The sequence below is a fragment of the Felis catus genome, chromosome B2 (genome assembly GCF_018350175.1).
Source record: "Felis catus isolate Fca126 chromosome B2, F.catus_Fca126_mat1.0, whole genome shotgun sequence".
NCBI lineage: Eukaryota > Metazoa > Chordata > Mammalia > Carnivora > Felidae > Felis > Felis catus.
In genome coordinates this window covers 129,154,150-129,179,069 of record NC_058372.1, presented here as the reverse complement: position 1 = coordinate 129,179,069, position 24,920 = coordinate 129,154,150, and the positions used below count along the sequence as shown (strand labels likewise).

Below are 24,920 nucleotides of genomic sequence, written 5' to 3'. Positions count from 1 at the left end.
GCAAACCAAATCCTGCAACACATAAAAGGATTATACACCATACCCAAGTAAGCTTTATTCCAGGAATGCAAACTTGGTTTAACATCTGAAAATCAATTAATGCTATATTAATAGAATGAAGGACAGAAAACACACAATCATCTCAAGAGAGCCACAAAAAAAAAAAAAAAAAAAAAGTCTTTGACTCTTGCATGATAAAGATGCTCCCAAACTAGGAATAGAACAGAACCTTTTGATAAAGGGCATCTATGAAAAGCCCACAACTAACATGACACTAAATGGTAAAAACTGATTGTTTTCCCCCTTAGATCAGGAAGAAGACAAGAATGTTCACCCTTGGGCTCTGTCATGGTGGGTTTGCTATAAAAGACCATCAGCCTTGTGGGACTGGCTATATGTCAGAGTCACATGAGAGGCTAAGAATATTGTAAAGTTTCTCAATGTTCTTCAGCAAATTCCTAAAAATACAGCATATAGAAAGTATACAGAATAGATTACAAATGAGAAGCTGAATATGGTTAAAGCAGAATCAGGTGTTAAGAAATTCAAAGACCAACTTCAGGGTGGCCAACTATAGGAGTGATTCTTCAGGCTGAAAATGAACTAAGTCTGGCAAGAAAAATGATACAGTGGAAATCAAGGTAGCCTTTAGAGGAAGAGCCTCCTGCCAACCAATGCAAATGGCCAATATAATCATTATTAAATGACTAGTGTGGTGATAGAAAACCAATGTAATTAAATGTTCTGTTATATTAAAAAAAAAAAAAGAATGTCCACTCTTGGCACTTGTATTCAACATGATAGTGTATAATGAGTGAGGGCAATTTGACAAGGAAAAGAAGACAAAAGATCTTCAGATTGGAAAACAAGAAGAAAAATTATCTCTATTTGCACATAAAATCTTATATATAGAAATAATAAGGAATGTACTGAAAAACTATCGGGACCAAAAAATGAGTTCCACAAGTTTGTAGGGTATAAGATGAATGTATAAAAATTAATTTTTGTATATTATATGCTAGCAGACAACATTCTCAAAATGAAATAAGAATATAATTTCATTTATAGTGGCATCAAAAATAATAAATATGCAGGGATAAATTTAACAAAGAAGGAGCAAGAGTTCTATGCTGAAAACTACAAAACACCGTGGAAGGAAATTAAGGAAGATTTCTAAGTAAGATCTAAACTTCTAAATAAGATCTAAATAAGGTCTAAATAAGATCTAAATAAATGGAAAGATGTTCATGTTTACAGACTGAAAGACTTCACATTGTTAAGAGAACAATATTATTCAACACAATCCCCATCAAACTCCCAGCTGGCTTTTTTGCAGAAACTGACAAGCTGAATGTGAGATTTATATAAAAATGCAAGGAGATTAGAATAGCAAAAAAATCTTGCAAAAGAAGAACAAAGTTAGAAAACACTTTTCTGTTTCAAAACTTGCTGCAAAGCTATAGTAATCTAGACAGCACGGCATATTAATAGACATGTAGATCAACAGGATAGAAGTTCAGAAATAAACCTTACATTTACTGTCAGCTGATTTGTGACAAGGTGCCAATACAATTCAATAGGGAAAGAGTCATCTTTTCAACAAATGGTGCTTGACAACTAGATATCCACATGCAAAAGAATGAAAATTAGAACCCTACAATACACCACACATAAAAATTAACTTAAAACAGATCACAGATCTAGGGGCACCTGGGTGGCTCAGTCTGTTAAGTGCCAGACTTCAGCTCAGGTCATGATCTTACAGTTGGTAAGTTCATGCCCCGCACTGGGTTCTCTCCTGTTGCAACAGAGTCGGCTTTGGATCCTCTGTCCCCCCTCTCTCTGCCCCTCCCCTGTTCAAGCGTGTACATTCTCACTCTTTCTCTCTCAAAATAAATAAATAAATAAATAAAAGTTAAAAAAAAATGTATCACGGACCTAAATGTAAGAGCTAAAATTATAAAACTCTTAGAAGAAAACTTAGGTGTAAATCTTCTTGACATTGGTTAGGCAATGGTTTCTTAGATAAGACTCCAAAAATACAAAGAGAAGAAAAAAAGGTGAACTGGAAATAATCAAAATTTCAAAATTCTGAATTGCAAACCATATCAAGAAAGTGAAAAGACAACCCACAGAATGGGAGAAAGTATTTGTAAATCACATATCTGGTAATGACTTATCTCCAGTATATAAAGAATTCTTTTATCCCAATAACAGGAAGTCAAGGGGCACCTGGGTGGCTCAGTCAGTTGAGCGTCCGACTTTGGCTCAGATCATGGTTTCATGGCTTGTGAGTTTGAGCCCTGCATCAGGCTCTGTGCTGACAGCTCAGAGCCTGGAGCCTGGTTGGGATTCTGTCTCTGTCTCTCTCTGCCCCTCCCTGACTCATGCTCTGTCTCTGTCTGTCTGTCTCTCTCTCTGTCTCTCAAATATAAATAAACATTAAAAAAAAATAGGAAGTCAAATTACCTAATTAAAATTGGGCAAAGAATCTGAATAGACATTTTTCCAAAGAAGACATATGGATGGCCAACAGGTACGTGAAAAAGATGCTCAATGTCATTAGTAATTAGGAAAATGCAAATCAACACCACTATGAGATACAACTTCACATTTACCAGGACGGCTAAAATCAAAAAGATAAATAACAAGTATTGGCAAGGATGTAGAGAAACTGGAAACTTCATATACTGCTGGAGGGAATGTAAAATGGTACAGCTGCTTTGAAAAACTGGCAGTTCCTTAAAACATAACATAAACATAGGATTACTATGTGGCCCAGCAATTCTACTCCTAGAAATATACCAAAAAGAAATGAAAACATATGTTCACCAACAACTTGTACATGAAGTTCATAGCAGCACTCTTCATAGAACCAAAACCTAGAAATAACCTAAATGTCCATCAACTGATGGAAAGAGAGAGAAAATGTGGTGTATTCCTGTAGTAGGATGTTACCCGGCAATGAAAAGAAATGAAGGACTGATACATGCTACAACATGGATGGCCCTTGATAACACTATGCTGAGTGAAAGAAGTCAGTCACAAAAGGCCATGTGATGTTATGATTCCATTTATATGAAATGTTCAGAATAAGCAAAGAAGATTTGTTATTTAGGGCTGGGGGTTGAGAGGGATGGGAAAAGAGACTGATGGTTGCACAACACCGAATATACTAAAAAATAATGAAGTGTACATTTTCAGTGGGTGAGTTTGGTATGGTATGGTAATTATGTCAATACAGCTGTTTTTAAAAAATAGAAATAATGGCTCTAACTGCATGTTTTCAGAAATAATGATTAATGGTCTTCCTAAAACTTCGAGAAACAGATGCAGCCCTAAGCTGAAAGGTTCAAGAGCCTAAAATCAAGAGTGAAAAGCAAGCTAACTTGTGGCCTGTAATGATTATTTTACAAAAGCCCAAATCAAACATCTTCTATGGTCAAGCATAACTTTTTATTTTAACTCACTTTCTATATAAATCGGTTGAACAATTTCTCAACATGATTAGTCATTTTATAGGGAATTATACAATCTGGGCATTTTTCGCTATACTGGGTAAGAGCTAGAACAGTCATATTTTAAGATTCTATTCTGCTTCTTAGTGATCAGTTATGCAATATTCCTCGCCCTTTGTAAAGGCAAAATTCACTTTTCTAATATTAATCCCAACAATATTTTGCAGCAAAAGAACTAAGTCCTGGGCGTACTTTATAGCTGTTGTATATGAGTACTGATTCAATTCTATGCTTTACCAGTGCAGAAATATAAAATATAAACTCTTCCTTACAATGAAAGAAGCCACACTGTTTTTTAAAGTAAGACAAAGGAAACTAAGCGTCATTTGCACAAGATAGTTTACTAAAATTAAGATCCTAATCAACACCCCCCCCCCTTCCCCATCCCACCCATCCCATTCCCAAAGGCGTCAATACGAAGTCTCTGATGTTCTGGTGCATTGTATAACCCTTGTCATTAACAAGAAGGAAAGGTGTGATCTATTCTTGGATTTTGATTTCTCTCCTTTGTAGAGGGTTCCTCTTTTGGCGACATTAACATAAGCCCTAGTAAAGCTTATGATTTTTCAGGGTGTGAAGCAGCACAGTATAAACAAACCCATGTGGGGGTAAGTTGGAATGATAGAATGCTATCTAGCTGGAGACATCCTGGAGCTGATTAAAAAAAACCTTCATCTGTGCCCTGTCACTTCCTTTCAGCAAGATCCTGTTAATGTTTACACAATTTTAAAAGTGTATCAGATATCTCAAGGAATAACGTAAATGGCCCCTTTGAGGTTTTTTTTTTTTTTTTTAATGTTGATGGAAAAAATATCAAAATAATACTTTTAAATTTATTTCATTATCCAATTACAAATAACGCCACCAAAAAGTTGTTTATCCCTACCCTGCTGGAGAAATGCCAAACGTACCTTCCTTCCCTTTTTTTTTTAAGAAAATGGAAAAAAAAAAAAAACAACAAAAAACCAACCCAACTTAAAACAGAGGATTGTAACTTAGAAACGTTACACACGATTCCTTCCATAAACTGAACTTTCAGCCCTCGGCAACTGAGTTGGTGAGGTATGTTTCCCCCAGTTTTGTAGCTTTGGGGTCTAACATAAAACAGATTATCTTTTGAAACGATTAAGCCTTTTTAAAGTTAGTTTCTAAGTATTCAGAGTTCTGCCAGGATTAGAGGAGGCAATCAGCACGTCTACTCCGAAAACAAACCATAAATCAGTTGACAAGCTTGAAAGAATTCGGTTCTAGTCTGTTCGCAAGCCAAGCGTAAATACAGAAAAACCTGTTGGCACGTTTATCTAGCTCTCTAAGTTTCCCGTTCTAAAAACACCGCAATACGCAAATGGCGTTTCTCGTAACTTTCAGGCTCCGAAGAAATTCAGATAAACACCCAGGCGAGGCATCTCGTGTGGAAAATGGAGCCTGTGCCTTTAAGGTAAAATCGGCTGGATCCCAAAACGCATTCCACTTCTCCACGACAAAGAGTTTGGGGGAGCGCTACCTCTCGGGTTTCTCCGACGGACTTGGCGGGTTCGGGCACAGCCCGACGTGCCGCCGAGCCCTCGGCCGTCCCAGCTGCCCTGAGCAAGCCCAGCGCCCGCGCGGCCGGGGCGCTCCGTGCGCCCGGGACTCACCGCTGCTGGGCTGCGGGGACAGCGTGGAGACCGAGGTCTGGCCCATGTCTGGGGTCGCGGGGCCAGGTCCGGCGATCACGCGGCTCCTTTGGTCCTTCGATCATGGGTCCGCTCGCAGGCAGGTTTCCAAGCGCTCATTTTCCGGGCTGTGCGGAGCTGCCCGCCAGATCCCCTCACCTTCTCCCCGGCGCGGGTCTCCCAGCCCGGCCGGCCGCAGCCGGCGAGGCGGATCCTGCCCAGCGGATGCCTGTCATTCCTCTATGCAGATTAGCTGGGGTCAGGGGTCACGGGGGAGGAGGGAGGGGAGAGGGCGAGGGGGAGGGGAGGAGGGGAATGGGCGCAGGGGGACGAAGTAGTTGGGAGGAGAGAGGCCCCCGGCGGGTCCCGCGGCGCCCGCGGGGGCTGTGAGACCGGCACCCCCCCCCCCCCCAGGGTGGTAGAGAGTTCAGGCGACTCCCGTTTAACTTAAAAGGTTCAATGTCAAATGATCCTTTAGGGCTGGAAGAAAAGGAATTAAAGTACTTAGTCACGGTACTTAATTTAACAAAATTTGTTTCTTTAAAGTTGGTTTCGTCCTCACATTCTGTTAGCAGTCTTGCAGCACTGTTTGATGTCTGCTCTGTGTAGGGCTTTTCTCCTTTAAAAAATTATCTTCCTTTTAACAAACACAATAAAAAAAAGTTCGTGTCCTCAGTTATGGAGAACAATAAATCTGAAAGATGGATCTAAGTGTGAAATCAGCTAAGGATACACTTTGCTGTCTACCATCCAAGCGCCAGGATGCTCACCCCTCCTACGTTTAAAAAGAATCACTGTGGGGGCACTTGGGTGGCTCAGTGGGCTGGGCGGCTGACTTCGGCTCAGGTCATGATCTCACAGTCTGTGAGTTTGAGCCCCGCGTCGGGCTCTGTGCTGACAGCTCAGAGCCTGGAGCCTGTTTCAGATTCTGTGTCTGCCCCTCCCCCACTCACACTCTGTCTCTGTCTCTCCCCAAAATAAATAAACATTAAAAAAAATTTTTTTAAAAAAAGAATCACTGTGAACTCTCTGAAACCTTGTGGTAAGGGGTTTAAAATATACAAGGGGTATAAATATACAAGGGGTATAAAATATACAAAAGGTGAAAACACCAAAAACAATGGGTAATTTATTTTAAAAGCTAATACTGCCTAGAAGTCGAATTAAATCCTCCCATAATTAAATCTGAACCCCCAACTTCTTAAAAATATGAATACAGGTAAATACTCTTGGTATTAACAATCGATGTGTAATCTATAGATTATATGTATATGTAGTGCACTGCATATATATGTATATAATATATGTAATGCACACACATGCACACATAACCATTAGACGGGGTGTGTGCTGGTCACATAAATGTGTTCACTTTATAAAATTTCACTGAGCTGTACACATGCATAATTTGTGCATTTCTCTGAATGCATGTATTTCATGAAAGAAAATAACTGCAATACATTTAGGTCACTTGCCACAGCTTTCACTTTTTAGATTATCCTAGATATTCAACTCTAAACTATTAAAAAACGATATAACATATATAATATAAACTAATAAATTTAAGTTATTTAATACCTTAAACATGAAAATCTTTTTTTAATATTTATTTATTTTTGAGAGAGAGCACTAGCGGGGTAGGGACATAGAGAGAGGGAGAGAGAGAATCTGAAGCAGGCTCCGTGCTATGGGCCCAAAGCCTGATGTGGGGCTGAGCTCAAGAACCATGAGATCATGACCTGAGCCGAAATCGGATGCTCAACTGACTAAGCCACCCAGGCGCCCCCGAAAATCTTTTTTTCTGAAGTTTGTTTTATTAAGATCACACACAGCCGTGCTTAATTTTTTGAAAGACATTTGCTTGTCTGTTTAATCGCAATTATGTAAATTGCCCTATTTTTTTTCACACCCAAACAGCTGTCTATTGTGGAGACTCCCCACCTCCCTAGAATAGTGTGATCAATTATCTACTTCTCTTTGCCTAATGCATTCTTAAGAAACCTGAAGTTTTTTAAAGAAATTGAGGATTAACCTAGATGTGAGTTCTAATTAGTACAATGAAATCAATCAACTAAATTTCTTTATAATGTGCCAAACTGTTGTATTTTGGGAACACATCCCACCTGAGGGGCTCATCATTGAGAGCAAACAATTATAATGGCTCTTCCATTCCTTTGCCTTAAAACAACAACAAAAATCCACGGTTAAGTGTTTTCTCAACTGAAATTGAAAAGAGGGAACTTCACACTCTTCCTTCCACTAATAGAGCCTAATTGATAAGGGAGGTCATTGGTTAGAAGAAATATACAGTAAATTTTGCACATTAAAATATGTAAATGTAATGATTTTTTTTGAATTGACAAAGGTTAAATTTTGAGGCTGTTTTTGCTATCATTACTCCTTTTCCTTGAGAAACAATAATGTCTTTCTTTTTATTTCTTCTACAAATTCTTATTTCAAACATCAGAGGGGTACTCTATAATTCTCTTCTTTCAGGATTTGCTAAATCCGTCCATATTTACCTTATTTAAAACCTTTCAGGATTTGCTAGTTAATATAATCTTAGCCTCATCTGAGATTCCTATAATCCCCTGATCAGGTTACACTCTTCTCTCTGAAACTTTTCCAGTTCCATTACATTATCCTTGAAGCATGTCAACCAAAATTGCAGTGTGTATCCAGGTTTCTTTATAAGGGTGGGACAGTTATTCTATTTTGTTGCCTTTTTGTCACAGCTAACAAATTATACTAATGAACATAGAAAGTCTACAGAAATCCCAAAATTCAATTTTTAGGACATCATGTAAAGGTTATAAGTTATCATCTAACAAGAGTATTTTAAGATAATTTCCCCCCAAATTGCCTTTTTTTTTTTTTTTTTTTTTTTTTTTTTTTTTTTTTTGCCTTACTTGAGATGTGATCTATAAGTCAGCCAATTAACAGTCTGACTAAGAGCTCTGGGTGTTAATCCTACAGTTTATGGTTTAACTGTAGGAACATTTAATGTCATCAGAAAAATATGGACGTTTCTCTGTATATCACCTCTCTCCACAGAGTTTATAAAAATGCTAAACAAAATTAGTGCCAACATCTAATTCTGAGGAAACCATCTATTTTTATAATTCTCCAGCATTTATCCCATTGATCCTGCTCCTTGGTCTATATTTCTAAACCAAACTCTTATCCAGCGATATCCTGGTAAATACTCAACACTCGGGTTTGTCTGGGGATGGGGACAAGATTGATTTGTGACTTGTATGTAGTATTTGCTTATTTCCTTAATGTAAATACTCCTACAACGGCCAATTCAACAAGCAGTTGACTGGCTTGCAAAATGTATGTCAACTAGTTTGCAAAATTCCTGGAAATTTCACAACTGGTCTATATGAGCTGCCTTCAGCAAACCACTACTTTCATCTTTTATAATATGCTGTCATCAGATCACACCATGACTGAAATTGAGGGACAGTCTATGTTAAGCCTCCCTAAAAGTATAGAATGATGGCATCTACTGATTTTTCCACCCTGCAATCTAAATATCTTTCAATCCCTGAAAGAACTGTGATTTATTCATTTACTTCCAGAAAGAAGTTAAATTGAATGGATTAGTTAGATAGAATTTCCCCTTCCTGAATCTGGTTGGCCTTTTGACAAAGGGGTTATAGGTACATATTAAGGTTTTCAAGCATTTTACATTTTCACCCAGATTTCACTGGTCTGTCTGATTTGGAGTTACAAAGTTCTCCTATCTGGGCTAACCAGAGTTACACCTGCACCCCTGGTGGATGAAAATTACTATATCTACTAGACAGAAGTTAAAAGCATAAATAAACCTAAACTTAGGCACCTATTTTTTTTTTAATTTTAAGTTTATTTTTATTTTTGAGAGAGAGACAGAGAGAGTGGGCAGGGAAGAGGCAGAGAGAGATGGGAAGAGAGAATCCTAAGCAGGCTCCACCCTGTCAGCACAGAACCCGATGTGGGGCTCAAACTCATGAACTGCGAGATCATGCCCTGTGCTGAAACCAAGAGTCAGACCCTTAACCAACTGAGCCACTGAGGCACCCCAACTTTAGCCATCTACTTGTGAAAAAGTCCCTACCCTACCAGGTCAAAGTCCAAATTGTAGATGTAGAGGTACAATTTGGTGGCTAGAGAAGATGGTTTACAATTAGAACAATCACCACTACCAAATGCTATCATTTAGGTGACTGCCAGCCTTTCTAGGTGGCCTAATCTAAGCTTGGAGTGGGAGAGAGATCTCACTCTTTTTCCCTCAAGAGCACAAATGCCATGAATACACATCCTGGGTGTCTGCTTTGCCCAGATGCTGCAGGACCCATTTTGAGAACCAGCAGTTGTGGGGGGAAAGAAAGGTTAGGCAGACTCCCAGGAGATGAGATGGTTGGTCAGAGCAGTGGTGGCCCAGGAAGCAATATGGCTGATGGTGGCCATGTCAGAAGTAGATGAAGGTTCTCTTAATTGTCACCCTTATTTCTGGACTTGCCCATGAAAATCCAATGAATTACTGACATTTCCCTGAGTAAGGGGAATTATAGTCAAACAAAAACTCTTTCCTAGTGAAAAGGAAAGGAAACTTAGTAATTAAAACTTAGTAGCTTCCCAAATAGGATATTTTTTCAATGTATTGCTTTGTTTTCTAGAAGAAACAATAGAAATTCACAGGTCATCTAAAACTATTATTTTAGCCAATTATTTTCTTTCCACCTACCATTCATTGTCAGGTTTATTAAAAGGCAGAAAACTTTTTTCTCCCTTCCTCTGATGGAGGTGCTAGAGGGCATTTTTTTTTTTTTTAAGTGTATGTCCTGCCAAAGCCAGCACACTAGAAGGCAATTTTTAAAGTTAGAAGGCTATTTTAACACAAGGCATTCTAATAATCAGGTAAAAGAATACATAACTCAGAAACTAAAAACTAACATGCAAAATTTTTTAAGTATTAAGGTACTTTTTTAGTAGAATGTCTGCCAGCTTTTAAAAACTCTGTATTACTCCAAAACTTGGCTACATTTTGTGAAAGGAAGCTTACCTAGAAAAACAGAACTACTAAAATGCAGATAAAAGTTTTATTGGATCTTATACTTTCAGCTGACATTCTGTACATGTAACTAGTGTTTACTTTTTTAAATGCTATTCTAGGGGCGCCTGGGTGGCTCAGTCGGTTAAGCGGCCGACTTGGGCTCAGGTCATGATCTCGCAGTCCATGAGTTTGAGTCCCGCGTCGGGCTCTGTGCTGACCGCTCAGAGCCTGGAGCCTGTTTCAGATTCTGTGTCTCTCTCTCTCTCTGACCCTCTCCCTTTCATGCTGTCTCTCCCTGTCTCAAAAATACATAAACGTTAAAAAAAATATTAAAAAAAATAAAATAAAATGCTATTCTATAGCATTGCAGCCAAATGCTTCCTATGTCTTTTACGTGGACAATTCTGAGAGATTTTAGTGTTAACATGATAATATAAACAGACAAAGGAGAATTTTGGTTAAAAGAATGACAACTTTGGGCGTTCTAGTTATATTAAGCATCAGTAGGACAGAAAAACACATTCCACAAGTATTAGAACAGGAAACAAACCTGTAAAACAGGCTTTTCTTTCCTATTGTTCTCATATTTTTATATGTTTTATTTCCTGAGCTCTCCTTCTACTGCTTGCTCAAGCTAGGATTACCAAAATACCTTGCCCCTGCCTTGCCCAGAGCGAGTCTCTGCAGAGGGCGTGCTGTGTCTCACGTGTGCTTACTTAGTGATTGAGTCGGACAGTTGGAAGTTTTGTTCTGGAAAATAAAGACCTTATGGGGTGCTCCTGGAACTTCCTTTTCCAAAAATTTTCTCCACCCCAGGAGAAATAGTGTGAATTTGCTACACTTTGTTTCACCAGGAAAACAAATGACTCATCCACAGTATCTAAAACTCTGACAACTGCTATAAAATTAATATTCTTTACTGATCGAAATCTACAGAGACGAATTCTTAAAGACATCTTTAATAACTACTATCCAATTTACAGAAAATAATTGCCCAAAGTAAGGTCCAAATCTTTGTTTTGTTAACTGTCACATCCATCCCTAAGACCTAACAAAATATCTAGTACATAGAGGGCATTCAATACATAGGCAATGAATAAAAGAATAAGAATTTACACTACCTCTGTAATTATGGCAACTTGAAGTGTGGATTAAAAAATCCATCTAGAACTATAGGAATGAGTTTGATAATAGTATGCGGACTCCAGAGCAAAATAATAACAAGTCTGTCAATGACTGCAAATTTGCTTTTATATTCCGTTCTCTAAATAATTGCCTAGTCATTCAACTACCTCGGCTGAGCACCTCCCAGTGCATGGGATGTGAGCGAGGTGCAGAACCCACAGTGTCTCCATGTATATGTAGATGGTGGAGGGTGAGTACTGTGGCTTACAGGTAAATGATTATAACAGTGAGAACTATGATAGAGATGTGTTCTACCAGGAGTTAAGGATGAACAATGGGCTGCTACAGAGGAGACTCTGAACCTTATTAATTGCCAAAGCCGCATCTTTCTAACACACAGTCAGCAATTCATTCTGAAGTTGCCCCCAAATTGTGACATGCTTCCTAAATCTAAGAGAGATTAAATTCTGATAATATGTGGTTAGTATTAAGTGCATCTGTTTATTACTTACAGCTGTCTGAAGAATAATTTACAAACTCTAAAATCTCATCACTTTATGTAAACAGTTCAAGGAGTTTTGGTAAAAATATTGTGTAAGCACCACCACAATAAAGTTTTAGAAAACTTTGAGAATCCTCAGGAGTTCTGTTAAGTCCTGCAGTTAATCCCCATCCCGCGCCCTGGCATCGGGCAGCTACTCACCTGCTCCCCATCTCTAGAGTTTTGACTTTTCTAAAACTTCACGTAAATGGGTAACACCATATGCAGGTTTTTATATCTGGCTTCTTTCACTTAATGTTTTTGCTATTCATCTGTGTGGTATGGATCAGTATTTTGTTCCTTTTTTGTTCAGTAGCGTTCCATGGTATGGCTACACCAAAGTTTGTTTATCCATTTACCAGTTACTTGGTATTTGGGTTATAACTTTATCTCATTGTATTCCTATACTGTGAAAATATGGAAGATCTAAGATCTATATTATATTATATGTATGATAGTTCTGTATCAATAAAAATTCATGGTTCATTATTCACCTAACAAATATTTATTATGCTGCTTCTTTGTACTAGGCCCTGTTCTAGGTATTTGATGTACAGAATTAGAATCTGGTTTTAATTTATTTATTTTTATTTTAAAGAGAGAGAGAGCTTGTGTGAGCGGGGGAGGGAGCGGGGAGGGAGAGAGACAGAGAGAGAGAGAGAGAGAGAGAGAGAGAGAGAGAGAACCTTAGGCAGGATCCACTCTCAACATGGAGCCCGATGCAAGGCTTGATCTCACAACTGAGCCACCCAGGCATTCCTGATGTACAAAATTAAACAAAAAGTAAAAATAGCTGCATTCATAAAGCTTATATTTTATCTTTATTTTATTTTACTTTATTTTATTGAGAGAGAATGTGCCCACACAAGCAGGGTAGGGGACAGAGGGAGAGGGAGAGAAAATCACACCAGAGTGGAGACAGATCTCATGCCTGTGAAGTCATGACCTGGGCCAAAATCAAGAGTTAAACACTTACCCTACTGAGCCACCTAGCTTACATCTCAATAAAAGGACAGAAAATAAACAATGAACACAACAACTCAGTAAATTTTATAACAATTTAGAAGATGAAAAGTGCTATGAAATAGAGAAGAGTAAGAAAGATTGGATTAGCATGGATCAAGCAGACGAAATATTTTTAAGGTTATGGATTTGAACAATCCAGTTGACAAGCTTGATGAGAGATGTATGTGGAGACTTGTACTCAAGAAATAGCAACTATACAGTGAGTTAACACTGGATCATATGCAAAATCTCAATAAATTTTAAAGACTTCGTATTAATCCACAATCTCTGACCATCGTATAATTAAATGTATTGATTTCTTAGAAATCAATAGGAAAAAGTTAAAAACAGAAACAAAAACATCTTCCACATATTTTTGGAAATTAAAAAAAAAAATGCACTCCTAAGAAACACAAGGAAATCCATTTGTAACTTATAAAATGTTTAGGACTAAAGAACAGTGAAAGTATCACAGAACATGTGGGATGATGTTAATGTGGTAATTAGGGGTATATTAAAAGCCCTAACTGCATTTATTTAGAAGGAAGGAAGGAAGGAAGGAAGGAAGGAAGGAAGGAAGGAAGGAAGGAAGGAGGGAAGGGAGGAAGGAAGGCAGGAAGGAAGGAGGGAAGGGAGGAAGGAAACTTGGTTGTTTTAGGGAACAATAATGTACTCACACAAATAAATTAGGTAAGTACTAAACTGATGTGGCTGAAAAAGAAAAGAGAAAAGAAGAAAAAGAACAGAGAAGAAAGGGAATTTTTAAAAGGTTAAAAAAAAAAAAAAGCTGAGGGCCCAAATGAAAGAACTAAAAATCAAGAGAGGTGATTCACTGCTTTGGTATATTCAGTACCTTCATTCATCCATGTGAAAAGCAAGTGCTGACTCAAGGAGAGAAGGCTCTATACTTTTGAATGAAAAAAGTCATTGGAATGTAAGTCAAGACAATTCAAGATGAAAAACAGAACTACCTGGAAGTTGCAAGAGCTGAAACATCACTACTAAAAAGGTGAATTTAAAATTTACTATTTTGCATTCAGGGGAAAATACCGATGCATTTTTAGTATTATTTAAACCACTTTCATTATTAAATAGCTCAGCATCCTATAACTAAAAACAGATGAAGAACTCCTATCTACTGCTTATTTTTGTTTCCTTTAGAGTAAATATCTCTCTGTAATATTTTTTATTTGTAGTACAATGGTATCTTTAAAACTCCAAATGGCATCGTAAGGGAATCACAAACAAAATAAATAGTTTCCCATATGTAACAGGCTTAACTTCAACTGTTCTTTACTTTTATGCTTCTGGTACTTAAAAACAGGAAAAAACAAAACAAAACTATAAGGTTGGTTCTTTAAAATATATTTAATTTTATTGAAACTTAAATCTAAATCTAAGAAATGCCTCCAAGTAACGTAACCCTCTAGGGAAAGTTATACGTTGAAGAGGCTTTATGATATAAAATGGATTTCAGTAACTGCAAATTACTTCTCAGTTAAGGGAAGCTGACACATTCTCCAGACAGGTGATGCAGATGGAAGCTGAGAAGGTGGGTGAGGCACCTGCATGTGTTCAGACTTCATCTTTCATCAAAACAAGATTTATTCAGGGAGAAATCATACAATCACACAATTAATAAGTAGACATTCAAAATGGGCTTGGGATATTCCATTTTAAGTGTACACACCCCTCTCCCAAGCAATGAGGTTCTTTCACTAAAGTGTTATGAGAATGCACAAAGAAAATTTCTACAGAGGAAAGGAGAACTCAGTATACAAAAAGAAGCAAATTTAACCTGAAAGTTTTATTGTTATACTTTTTTTTTAATGTTTATTTATTTTTGAGAGAGAGAGAGCGAGAGCGCACACACACAAGCCAGGGGGGGACAGAGAGGGAGGACAGAGGATCTGAGGTCTCTGCACTGATGGCAGTGAGTCGGACTTGGGGCTTGAACTCAAGAACTGGGAGATCATGACCTGAGCCCAAGCTGGGCGCTTAACGGGACTAAGCCCCTCAGGCGCCCCTACTGTTATACTTTAAAAGACAAATATGTAGCAGGAGAAAATGCTGTGAATTTTGTTTTGCTGTAAAGTATTCCAAAGCCCACATGAAGCCCCCAAGATTTCACTGTTCTTCTGATTATTTGGTTTCTACTTCATAGGTGTATATGCAGTATGGTTTTGTAAATCAAGGAGTCATATGGTGATGTATTTCTTTGAACCAATGCTGAATACAATATTCAACTACGTTTATTAATAAAACAGTCAATATTAACATACATTTCCCATTTGAGTCTGTGACTTTAGGGTGATAATTCTTGCTTTGTTTCCATGTTAAATATTATTCTATTTCATCTAGACATGCAAAAGCACTATGAATATTCAGTAGTATTCCCATTACTTATGGCAGTATAGAAATACCTGGTACCTTACTCTGAAAACTGATATTACCATCTGAAGAATGGTTCTTTCATAGCTTGATAACACTGTACTTACTAAAAATTCATAGCTTATTTTCAACCCACATTCTATCTAGGCTTACCTAAAGCTTTGGTTCTCAAATCTCTGTGTGTCTCCCTCTTTTATTACTATCAGAGGACTCATCTTCCCTTCGATTTCATTTTCTGTCTCCATGGGTTGACTTAATTCTCAAAACCTCACCTCCAGTTCTCCTATATGTTATGCTCTAAGAGACATGTTGGCTTATATGTTGAATCCTCTGGGACCTTAATCTATATATTTCTATAGCAACTTTCCCATGGAATCTGTCAAGGTTCTCTCCTCATCAGTCTCCAACACTGGATTGAATGTCATTTAGAGGCCGTGTTGTATTTACCATTGTAACAGCAGCACAGAGTCAGCACATGGGTAAGTGCTCAGGAATTTTATATAGGATGTATTTTATATAGGAAAGGGAAGGAAGGAAGGAAGGAAGGAAGGAAGGAAGGAAGGAAGGAAGGAAGGAAGGAAATGGTAGGAAACTATGGAGCTGCTTCATTCATTCAACAAATATGTATTGATTGCCACTGATATGCATGGGGGAAAGATAGTAAACCAAAAAAAAAAAAAATCTTTTTCTTCATACAGCTTACTTTCCAATAGTAGGAGATATAGAGAGGTAGGTAGGTAGGTAGGTAGGTAGGTAGGTAGGTAGATAATATGAGCAATTTCACTCCTCTTGGGCTTTCCATCCATATTTTTTATTTGGGATAGTCATTAAGAAATGATACAATGGGGGCGCCTGGGTGGCGCAGTCGGTTAAGCGTCCGACTTCAGCCAGGTCACGATCTCGCGGTCCGGGAGTTCGAGCCCCGCGTCGGGCTCTGGGCTGATGGCTCAGAGCCTGGAGCCTGTTTCCGATTCTGTGTCTCCCTCTCTCTCTGCCCCTCCCCCGTTCATGCTCTGTCTCTCTCTGTCCCAAAAATAAATAAACGTTGAAAAAAAAATTAAAAAAAAAAAAAAGAAATGATACAATGTATACAACCTACATTATTCTATATTACTATATTACTCTATATCATACAATACAATAGGCACCTCCAGCCAGATATCTTATAGTTGCAGATGATAGGTCCACAGGTATTTATTTGTAGGTCAAGAATGGATCACAGGTCACAGTCTTTGGGAGCCTAGACTTACACTTTGGTCTGTCACTGATTTAAGTGACTTCCTAAGAATTGCTTCTACAGTTCAGATATGCTGGGTGGAAGTGGACAATTCAGCTTTGCCAGTATAATATATTTTTAAAGTAATCTCTATGCCCAGCGTGGGGCGTGAATTTATGACCCTGAGGTCAAAAGTCTCATGCTCTACCGACTGAGGCAGCCAGCCACCCCTCCACTATAATCTTTTTGAATGAAATATGCTATAGGTTCATAAAGGCCATATATTTTGATATACAAACTACATTTCTCCTCAGTTATTGCTATAGTGTATTTTTCTGGCGCTGGCCCTCTCTCCACTCACCAACGGGGAAAGTGTTAGTTAGCTTAACCATCTGGATTTTTTCCTCAGCGGCTAAGGACTCTTCCTGTTCCTCTTACACCTCTCCATCAATTCAAATTAAATTTCACATATATTCTGCTTCCTGTAGTTCTCCATTTTTACTGAATAGATCTTCCTTTCGAGTAATCTGTGTTCCCACTCGTATTAGTTATCTATTGCTGCATAACAATATTACCACAAATTTAGCAACTTAACACAACACAGAGTATCTCTTAGTTTTTGTGTGTCAGGAGTTAGGGCACAACTCAATGGGTCCTCTGCTTAGAACTCAGGACCTCACAAGGCTGCAATCAAGGTGTCAGCTAGAGCTGTGGTTCCTCTAAGGCTTAACTGGGGAAGGCTATGCGTCCAAGCCCGGTGAGGCCGAGGCAGCATCCCATTCCTTGTAGAATGCCAGACTGAGGGCCTCTGTGTGCTGCTGGCTGTGGGCTGGAGGTTGCCCTCTGTTCCTTACTTTTTGGCCCTCTCCACATGGCAGCACACAACATGAATTTGCTTCTTCGAAGCCCGGAAGAGAGCGTCTCCTAACAAGGCAGACATCGTAATCTTACGTAACATAATCACACACACATAATCGCACACCTCCTTGCCATCATCTATTGATTAGAAGAAAGCCCCAGATCCCATGCATTCTCAAGGAAGGGGGCTTGCACAATGGTGTGAATATCGGGGGGTTACCTTAGTATCTCTCCACCATACTCTCAGTGTTAAGCAACGTTTCTTGCATGACCTCAGTCAAATGTTTCCTTCCTGCAAAAGCAGAGTAACTGAGAACTGTCCCTTCCAGCTTGTTAACCCGTGTACAGTGACTTGTGGGTTAATGGACCTTTCTGTCGGGGCTGCTTCACAGCTTCACTTCTCCCACTGCTCAATCCTGCTGCTTTCCCCTCCCTTCCAAAGCTGTAGATCCCAAGAGGCCTCCTTAATAAATGCCCTGCACGCTAAGCTTTGTCTCTTTCTAGGGAATCCAACCTGTGAGAAACTACTGATAAACCCAACAAAATGGATGACCCTCAAAACCATTATACTGAAAGAAACCAGACACAAGAGCATATATTGTATGATTGCATTGATAGAGTTTTAAGACTGAAAAAACTAATGGACGGTGAAAGAAATCAGAACCGTGTTTGCCTCTGAGAGAGGACTGACAGGAAGGAGGCATGAAGGATCTTTTTGTGGGGATGGGAATAATCTATATCTTGATATAGGTTGCATGATGTCTGCATCTGTCAAAACTCACTGAATTGTTCTCTTAAAATCTGTGCATTTCACTGTATGCAAATTATATCCCACCCCCTCCCCCGAATGTAAAAAAGAAAGGTAACCACATCAAATTTGGTTCAAGTTCAACTATGGTCATCCAATATTCGAAATATTTAAAGTTTCACTATGCTCAATCAAGCTTCTTTTTATTTGGAATCTGGCAGTTAATTTTTTGTTTGTTTTTGAGTGACAGAGGACAGAGTGTGAGCAGGGGAGGTGCAGGGAGAGAAGGGGACACAAAATCCAGGCTCCAGGCTCTGAACTGTCAACACAGAGACTGATGCGGGGCTCTAACCTGTGAACTGTGAGATCATGGCCTGAGCTGAAGTCGGATGCTTAACAGACTGAGACACCCAAGTGCCCCTGGCAGTTAAGTTTTTGAATTGAAGTTTAGAAATTAACATGTCTGTTGTGTTCATGTTTTTGTGGATTGCAAAATTAACAGACAGGATCTTTCTGTTTGAATCATTAATTTAAAATGATACACTAATCAGCATTACAGAGGTCTGTTGAAAGCCATGAAATTGCTTCTTCCACGATGTCATTTATTCGGGAATGAAAACATTGGGTGCAATATTCATTCAACTACAGATTCATCTACCTGAATGTTCATTTAGCATTGATCTCTCAGAGAAGTCTAGATCAGCTTATGTAATCATAAAATCATGTACCTTTAGGGCTGGTCTTTCCCAGAGACTTGAGATCTGTCAATCTGCAGACAAGGAAGCTTAAGCTCACAGGAGATAACTGAGTTGCCAAGGTCAGTTGCCTTGGTCTAACCTGAAGTAGACTGACTTCCCAGGGCACATCCCACCAGGGAACCCTGCCAAAGTCTTTGTGCCCATGCTCTCTTCCACAGCTTGGCTTGGAGAAGAAAACAAATGGATTTTATCTTGTGATTTCCTCTTTCCTCCACTATGTTTCTTGCTTTAAAACAGTTGCCTCAGTAATGGGCTTAGGATGACAAGTGCAGTTGGTGGAATAAAGGACTCTTCCTTGATCTTGATAGAGACGTAATTTTTGCCAGAAAGTAGGGGAAAACAGTGCCTCTGTTGCCTCCTTGCTTTCTCCTACCTTTTATGTGGCAACTCGCTGGGAACAAGCTTGGTGAAAAGTAAACTACATTTGATTCTCAGTAGACTAGTGTGACCAAGAAACTGAGGACACTTTATTAAAAATTCCAGAGACTTTCCATCTCCAAGGAGAGATAACAGCTAGTATGTGGTAACAGGTGCACAGATTAGAACTAAGGCTGAAACATGAACAGCAGGTAAATCATAAATGTAAACACTACATTGCAATCACCTCTTTCTCTCTAGCTTTTTCTCACAAATTCAATGGCTTCCAAACAATGAGTTGTAAATCTTTGCTTCGGATGTTTTCAAAGCAACACCCAGGAAAGCAGATAAAGGCCAAGGGAGAAGAAAAATACAGAGAAAGCCTATAGTTAATGACATATTCCAGCCTCTCTACTCATCTATTTTTTTATAGTTGTTTTATTGTAACACTTTAAATGAGATCTAATTCCCATAGCTTACAATTCACCCATTTGAAGTGTACAATTGAATAGTTTTCAGGATAGTCACAAAATTGTGTGACCATCACTACAATCAGTTTTAGAATTTTTTCTTAGAATTCTTTCAGCAAGAAACTCTGTACCCATTAGTATCCCTTCCCATTTCCCCCAAATCCCTCCAGCCCTAGCCAACTACTTATGTCCTTTCTGGCTCTAAGAATTTCCTATTCTGGACATTTCGTATAAATGGAATCATATAATACATGGCCTTCTTTCACTAAGTACAACGTTTTCATGGGCCAACCATGTTTTAGCATGTATCGCCACTTCATTTTGTTTTGTTGCCAAATAACACATATAATATATATTACATATATATATATATATATACATATATATATATATGTATATATATATATATACACACTGCATTTTATTAACCCATTTGTCAGCTTGATGGACACTTGAGTTGTTGTTTGCACTTTGGGGCTATTATGAATCATGCTGCTTTGAAATTCATGGACAAGATTTTGGTGAATGTATGTTTTTATTTCTCTTGTGTATAAACCTAGGAGTGGAATTGCTAGTTATATCATAATTCTCTAATTAATTGTTTGAGGACCTGCCAGATTGTCTTCCAAAGTGGCGGCACCATTTTACATTTCCACCAACAGTGTATGAGGGTTCTGATTTCTCCACATTCTTGCCAACACTGGCTCTTATGTGTCTTTGATTATAGCCATTCGATACATGGTCTCTTACTATGGTTTTGATTTGCATTTTTCTGATGTGTAATGATGTTGAACATCTTTTCACGTGTTTACTGGCAATTTGTATATCTTCTATGGAGTTACGTCTATTCAGATCCTTTGTTCATTTTTAGTTGGGCTGTCTTTTTTTATTTGTTTTTAATTTTTCATGCATTTTTATTAGTATGCAGTCTTTAATATCCAGTTTGTAATATTTGTTAGTGGTATTTGTTGCAAGACCATGATTTTTTTCATTTGAAACTCAAGATGTCTTTCCTAAATATGATTACCAAAAGAGGGAAATAGAGGCACCAGGTGACGTCTGTTTCTTAGCTGAAATGATCAGTCCTACCCCCCAGTAAGAAGATGTATTTATGAGAATTTGACTTGGAAAGAGTCTTAGAGAGATTGCCTAATCCATTTTACATGTGAAAACTGAAACCTGGAAGATTTAAACTTGTTCAAAGTCACAGAGTGAGCTAATACTTACTGTATGACTGGATTGAAGTCTCTCCTAACTCTTTGTCCCAACTCTTTTTATTATTGTAATGTAATAGTTCTTTATATATTCTATATACAAATCCATTATCAGATAAATGATTAACAAAAATTTTCTCCCTCTCTGGATTGTCTTTTCATTTTCTTCATAGTGTCCTTTGAAGCACAAAATGTTTTCCCTTAATAATGTCCAAGTTATCTATTTTTTCTTTTGTTTCTTATGCTTTGGGTATTATGTTTAAAAAACCATAACCTAATCCAAGATCTTGAAGATATACACCTGGGTTTTCTTGGAAGAATTTTACAGTTTTCTCTCTTACATTTAGATCTTTGGTCAGTTTTGAGTTAATTATTTTGCATATGGTGCAAGTTTGGGCTCCCATCTCATTCTCTGCATGTAGATATCCATCTGCCCTAGCACCATGTGTTGAAAATATGGTTCTTTCCCCCATTGAATTGTTGGGGCAATCAATTTATCTTTGTTGAAAATCAATTTTCCGTAAACGTGAGGGTTCATTTCCAGGCTCTCAATATTCTTCTATTTATTCCATATATAAACTACTGCCCCCAAATACACTTGGCATATGGAAAGCTGCCTTAATTCTTTCAGGTCATTGGTAAACAATGTCCTCAAAGCACCATAACAAATAGCATAGAGACGTTATCTTCATCATTTTACCTTTTACCTTCATAGTCTATTAAGGTAAAGGAGTTTAGCAGTAGCAGTGCAGAAACATCCCATTGTCCCACTTCCAGGCACGAAGGTGGTGTCCACAGACAGGAGTCAGAGAAGACTTCATCCTATGAAGGTGGAATGACCACGTCCCTTTGTAACAGCTTTACCAAAATCCAGCGTGAAACCTCAGCGCAGCCGGTCTCTAAGCAAGAGTGGTCCTGTGACTGGCCTGGTCTCCAAAAGGCCAACATTTAATTATACGGGACACCTCTGAGACAGCTGGGTGCAGAGGCATCCAGGACAAATGCTTCTGTAGTGAGCAACCGTAACACCATGTGCAACCAAGGGCGCCTCTCTCCCTTTGGGAAATTTGCCAATCTCAACTTTTAAGGGAGAAGAAGATTGCTGCTGAGAACACCTGGTGCTGTTCTATTGTTTGCCAGGAGCTTCCGGCCTAAATCTGGCCGGAAATAACATGGATGTTCCTGAGACAAGGCTGGGTGCTATGCCTGCCCAAGGTTCCTGAATCATCCTACTTACACTGGCTGCTGGAAAGTAATGGAATTTCACAGTGCTGTGAGACTATTGTAGAACACACACACACACACACACACACACACACACACACACACAGTGTCTACCAGACCAGACAAACAGTCCACGTATGGCAGTATGTAGGCAGTCGAGGCTTAAGGTCAGGTGAGCATTCGGCTTTAATTCAGCCCCTGGGTGTGAATAGTCACTGTTTGTGGTAAAACCGACCTCAGCTCTGTTTACCTCCCAGGTTATTCAGGAGTTGTGAGGGCTACTCGCCTTCCCCAGCAGGAATTAGCAGCACAGTTGGATTCCCAAAACTCTAAGCTTTGTAATAAGAACTGAAAACTGACCCAGCTTAGAGGGAATCTATCTGATGGGAAAACAAAAGCAACGCACACCCATGTAGTCAGTCACAGGTAATTCGTATATCCCATGGGGAGAAACATGGCCCGAGTCAGTGGGAAGAGATTTTCGTCTGAGAAATGCTGGCTCAAATGTCCTTCAGCAGATACAGGAAAAGAAACAGGTGATCCAGTATCCTTGTTTAGCTCAAGGCTGCTATCTGATGCAGCTAGGTAGAGTTTCTTTTCCTTGGAAGAAGTTTAAAAAAAAAATTTTTTTTATTGTGGATGCTATGTTTAATCACAACAAACAAACAAACAAACAAAAACAACCCACAACAAGGTAGTTTGTTCTTTAAACAAATACATTTCAAGACATGAACACATCAGGTAGTGGCTTTTAATCTTTTTTGGTCAAATATCCTGAGGTTCTCGAGTAAACCCTCCCCCCCCCACACCCCTTACTTTTAAAAAGCTTATTTATTTATTTATTTATTTATTTATTTATTTTTTATTTTATTTTTTTTTTTTTTTGAGAGAGAGAGAACGAGCTGAGGAGGGACAGAGAGAGAGTGAGAGAGAATCCCAAGCAGGCTCCGTGCTGTCAGTGCAGAGCGGGATGAGAGGCTCAAACTCACAAACCGTGAGATCATGACCTGAGCCCAGATCAAGAGTCAGACGCTTAACCAACTGAGCCACCCAGGCACCCCACACATGCCCCTTTTTAACTATGAATGTGCATCAACAAAGTTTACCAACATTTTAAAGCCCAGGCAAAAATTTCATTCTGGCACCTCTTAAACTTTCCTTGATTCAAGCCCATTTTGCACCCTCCTTCCCCCCTCCATCCTTACCTGTTGGGCTTGAATGTCACTGTTTACAGACATACACACAAATAGGAAGGAACAAGGGAAGGAAAAGCTGCTGAGTTTGAACGGTGGTTGGTGGAGCACAGGCAGTTTGGAAGCTAGGAAGGGAGGCCGGGTCTAGCTGGCTTTCTCCGGCCCACACACGCCTACACAGGCCAGCATGCACGCACGCATGCGCACACGCGCACACGCAGGTAGGGGGCAGAGAAGCAGTTCCAGGAATGGAGAGCATCCCCAGTCGGCCTGTCTCAGGAAGAGGAGGAGCTAGAGGGCACCTTGCACTACGCTAACCTGCCACGTTTAGAGTATTAGTCTTCCGATGCTTCAAGACTCCCCTCGCCCTGCCTTCCCTACTACCCGCCCCCCTCCCCCCACTACAGCCTCAGTGAGCGCCTTGGGGTTTCCTGACCACTCTGCGCCTCCCCCTCCCGCCTCTCCTCACTCACTCCACTGATCACAGCATTCCCTCCAAACCTGCCACCTTCTCTGTACCTCCCCGCAGCCCTCCTCCCACTTGTCCCCATTTACAGACAGATCCCTTTACTATGCTTTTGTCCATTGGATCGAATTCTTTTGAGAAACCTATGAGTTACGATAACCTAAGAGTTATGATAAACTCGTACTAATGAATAAGGCACACTGGTGACTAAGCCAACCCTAAGGGAAATTCAAATGAGACTGTAACAACCTGCCCCCCCCCCACCATGTCAAAGTACCTGCTGTGGTCATCAACAGGTCAGGTCCACGTGCCCCAAACAATAGGCAGGAGAAACAGGGAAGAATTTGCAGCTCACAATGCATTCCTAGTGGGACGTTGTCTTTATTGTTCCACCCTTCTGGGGTTTATTTGTATCGTCTGCAAGATGTAAATCCCCTGAATCGTTGAATAGACCCCCATAGGCGATCCCTCACCAGTCTCCCCCACTGCTGTCTGTCCACCTAAGCCACCACTTCTCTCTGTGGGCCTGGCCACATCCTCCCTATTTCAGTTATGGCCCCTCCACTGCCCATTCTCCATACAGCCAGGGCCAGTAAACCCTGCTTTTTCCTCTAAGGCCAACTTTTCATTGGTGTCCTATCACACATGAAAAAAATAATAGTAGGGGCACCTGGGTAGCTCAGTCAGTTAAGTGTCCAACTTCGGCTCAGGTCATGATCTCACGGCTTGTGAGTTTGAGCCCCACTTCGGGCTCTGTGCTGACAGCTCAGAGCCTGGAGCCTCTTCAGATTCTGTGTCTCTCTCTCTCTCTCTCTCTCTCTCTCTCTGCCCCTCCCCTGCTCACATTCTGTCTCTCAAAAATAAAACAAACATTAAAAAATTAAAAAAAAAAAAGAAAAAATAACAATAATGTAAATCCTTCCCATGGATTAAAGCCTGCCTAAACTGTCCCTGGATGTCTGTACTCACTTTCCCTCATGCTCTCCTTCACCCTCCCCTTTCCAGCCACACTGGCCTCCTTTTGTTCCTCAAACACAAGCACACTCCCAGCCCAGGGCCTTTGCACTCGCTCTTTCTTCTGTGTCGAATGTTCTTCTCAAATATCTGCAGGGCTTCCTCCTTTCTCGTTTCATCCAAGGC

At 39.5% G+C, this 24,920-nt stretch overlaps 1 protein-coding gene and 1 pseudogene across 8 annotated transcripts in view; one reads left to right on the top strand and one right to left on the bottom strand.

Moving 5' to 3' along the window:
• The window catches only part of PHACTR2 (phosphatase and actin regulator 2), a 273,832-nt gene that overhangs the window by 128,931 nt on the left and 119,981 nt on the right, over nucleotides 1-24,920 (bottom strand). Inside the window, exon 1 of one of the 8 annotated variants that reach the window (XM_006932071.5) lies at nucleotides 5,156-5,413. The exons of the other annotated variants lie outside the window; for them this stretch is intronic. Coding sequence (XP_006932133.2) covers nucleotides 5,156-5,201 — 46 coding nt within the window. The 5' untranslated portion in view covers nucleotides 5,202-5,413. Of the gene's footprint in view, nucleotides 1-5,155; nucleotides 5,414-24,920 lie in introns of those variants that run through there. 8 annotated transcript variants of the gene reach the window in all.
• Nucleotides 349-693, top strand: LOC109499936 (annotated as a pseudogene).